General features: G+C 23.9%; 1 protein-coding gene across 4 annotated transcripts in view; it reads right to left on the reverse strand.

Moving 5' to 3' along the window:
• Nucleotides 1-2,074, reverse strand: part of LOC108977380 (putative thiamine transporter SLC35F3) — a 32,465-nt gene that overhangs the window by 8,617 nt on the left and 21,774 nt on the right. For 3 of the 4 annotated variants that reach the window (XM_018947040.1, XM_018947042.1, XM_018947043.1), the window contains exon 9: nucleotides 294-323. In XM_018947040.1, coding sequence (XP_018802585.1) covers nucleotides 294-323 — 30 coding nt within the window. Of the gene's footprint in view, nucleotides 1-293; nucleotides 324-1,453; nucleotides 1,541-2,074 lie in introns of those variants that run through there. The other variant, XM_018947044.1, reaches the window with a different exon arrangement.

Here is a 2,074-nt window from a genome sequence, read left to right on the forward strand (position 1 = left end):
ATAAAAACAAACAACTGTATATATACTAACAAATATTTTTAATAAAAAAAAACAAAAATAAAAAAACAAAAAAGTTCATTTATTTACAATACATCATTAAACTGCCGCTTTTCCCTAATTTCAAAGTAAAAAATATTCAAATTCATGTGTTTTTGTTGGTTTTGTTTATGCGTTTAAAAATATATATTGTAGTTGAATCAAATTGTTTGTTGTAATTATTAATTAATTAATTTTTGTTTCTGTTTTGGCAAAAATAGAAAAGTGAAAATGATAGCATTACAAACAAAACTCACCTCGCGTTGTGACCCAACAAGATGATATTTCTGCAAATACAATGGAAATATCGATACCGTTTTATACGAGTAATGAGAGGATAACACGAATATAGATAGTTTAAGACATAAAAAATTAAACGTTTTCAAAAATGTTTAATCAACAAAAATCATAAGATAGCTTTACATAGGATTTATTTCAATTAATTTCTGTTTTATGTAAAATTAATGATTTTTTACAATTTTATATTAATAATGTTTTAGGTTAAAAAAATACATGCATAATTATGTTATTAAAATAGTTATTTAAAAATAATTTGTTGGCCTTTTTTAATGCAGTAGAAAATATAATTATTATACTGAAATAAAAAAAATAGTTGTCTTATAATATTAAGGCATACATATAGGAGCGGCGTATATTTTTTAACTGACTCTAAAGATTTTAGCTGTACTGGTATTAATTTACTGAAACTGCACAAAACGGACCTTAATTAACTTATGAGGGCTCAGGCAAAGAACTGATAAAAAGGCGACAGCAGGGAAATTTTTTAAATTTTCTCTAATGGGTATAAAAGAGAGTAGATTTATACCGGTAAGGCGATGTAAAAACCACTAAGTTTTGGCTGAATAGATTTCTTTGCTCGGTCATGTTATGAGAAGAGAGAATGCTGTAACTTTTGCTGCTGTTTTTTTTTAAATTCAAGTTACAACTGAGCACGAGTTCTTAAGGTTTCTTATGTCGTAGAGATTTTTTTTTATAAAAAAGGTTCACACAACTTTCTTAGCTAAAAATTATTTTTTGTTAATGAACATTGCGGAGTAGTAGAAACTGACTTAGATTTAAATAGTTTTTAATATTTTTTGCAAAATATAATATTTGCTTATTTCACCTCTTTCATTATATTTATTTGCTTTTCAGAGATAAAATTTTTGTTATTAATTTTCTCCTAATGCGTATTTTCTTAATTTATAAAACTATTTATTTTTTTTATACCCTTGGCGAACTTAAAATATATTAATCATTTAAAATACTTTTTTATTTTAAAATATTTCTTTTTTGTATTTATTTTGTATACGTTTTTCGTTTTTTTGTTTTTCTCTTCTTACATAAATAACTCTTTTGACTAAATTTACAATAAATTAGCATATTTTTTTGTGTTTTAAAAAATCATAATTCTAAATAAAAAACTTTATTTTGTTAGTAAATAGAATAAATTTCAAAATCGCTTTCAGCTGCATGCGTTTCTTCAACACTTTGGATGGTGCTTCTGAAAAATGCCGCAAAGCAATTGGTGCAATTAACAACTCAATTCCATACCGAAAATTTTTGTATAATTTTGTGTGGGTGTGTCTTCAATGCAAAGCTTGATTTAATAGTGTTATAATTTAATAATATAAAAATTACTTCAAATGCTTAGAAGTAGCTGAGAGTTTAAAGGCAATTTTGGTATTTACTGTTGTTACTTATAAATTAATTAATATAATTACTTATTAAAGATTAGTTTTAATTAATGAACGAATTTAAGAAAATTATTAGTGTAATTAATTTTCGTATACAATATTGTGTAAGTAAATCAAAAAAGAAAAATATTTCAAATCAAAATAATAACAATTATTAATGCCTTTTAACTAAAAAATGAATTATGAATGCATGAAAATTAAGTTCGAAATTGAAACATAAGCTATATACAATTCTTAAATAATCAGAGAAAAAAAATATATTAGTCATCTTAAGACTAAGCGTGTTAAGAGAAAGGCAGGGACTTGAAAATGAGTTGCCAGAAATATATTAAAGTCAAATC

This window comes from Bactrocera latifrons, unplaced genomic scaffold (genome assembly GCF_001853355.1).
Source record: "Bactrocera latifrons isolate USDA-ARS-PBARC rearing strain unplaced genomic scaffold, ASM185335v1 scaffold_88, whole genome shotgun sequence".
In the NCBI taxonomy this organism is placed as follows: domain Eukaryota; kingdom Metazoa; phylum Arthropoda; class Insecta; order Diptera; family Tephritidae; genus Bactrocera; species Bactrocera latifrons.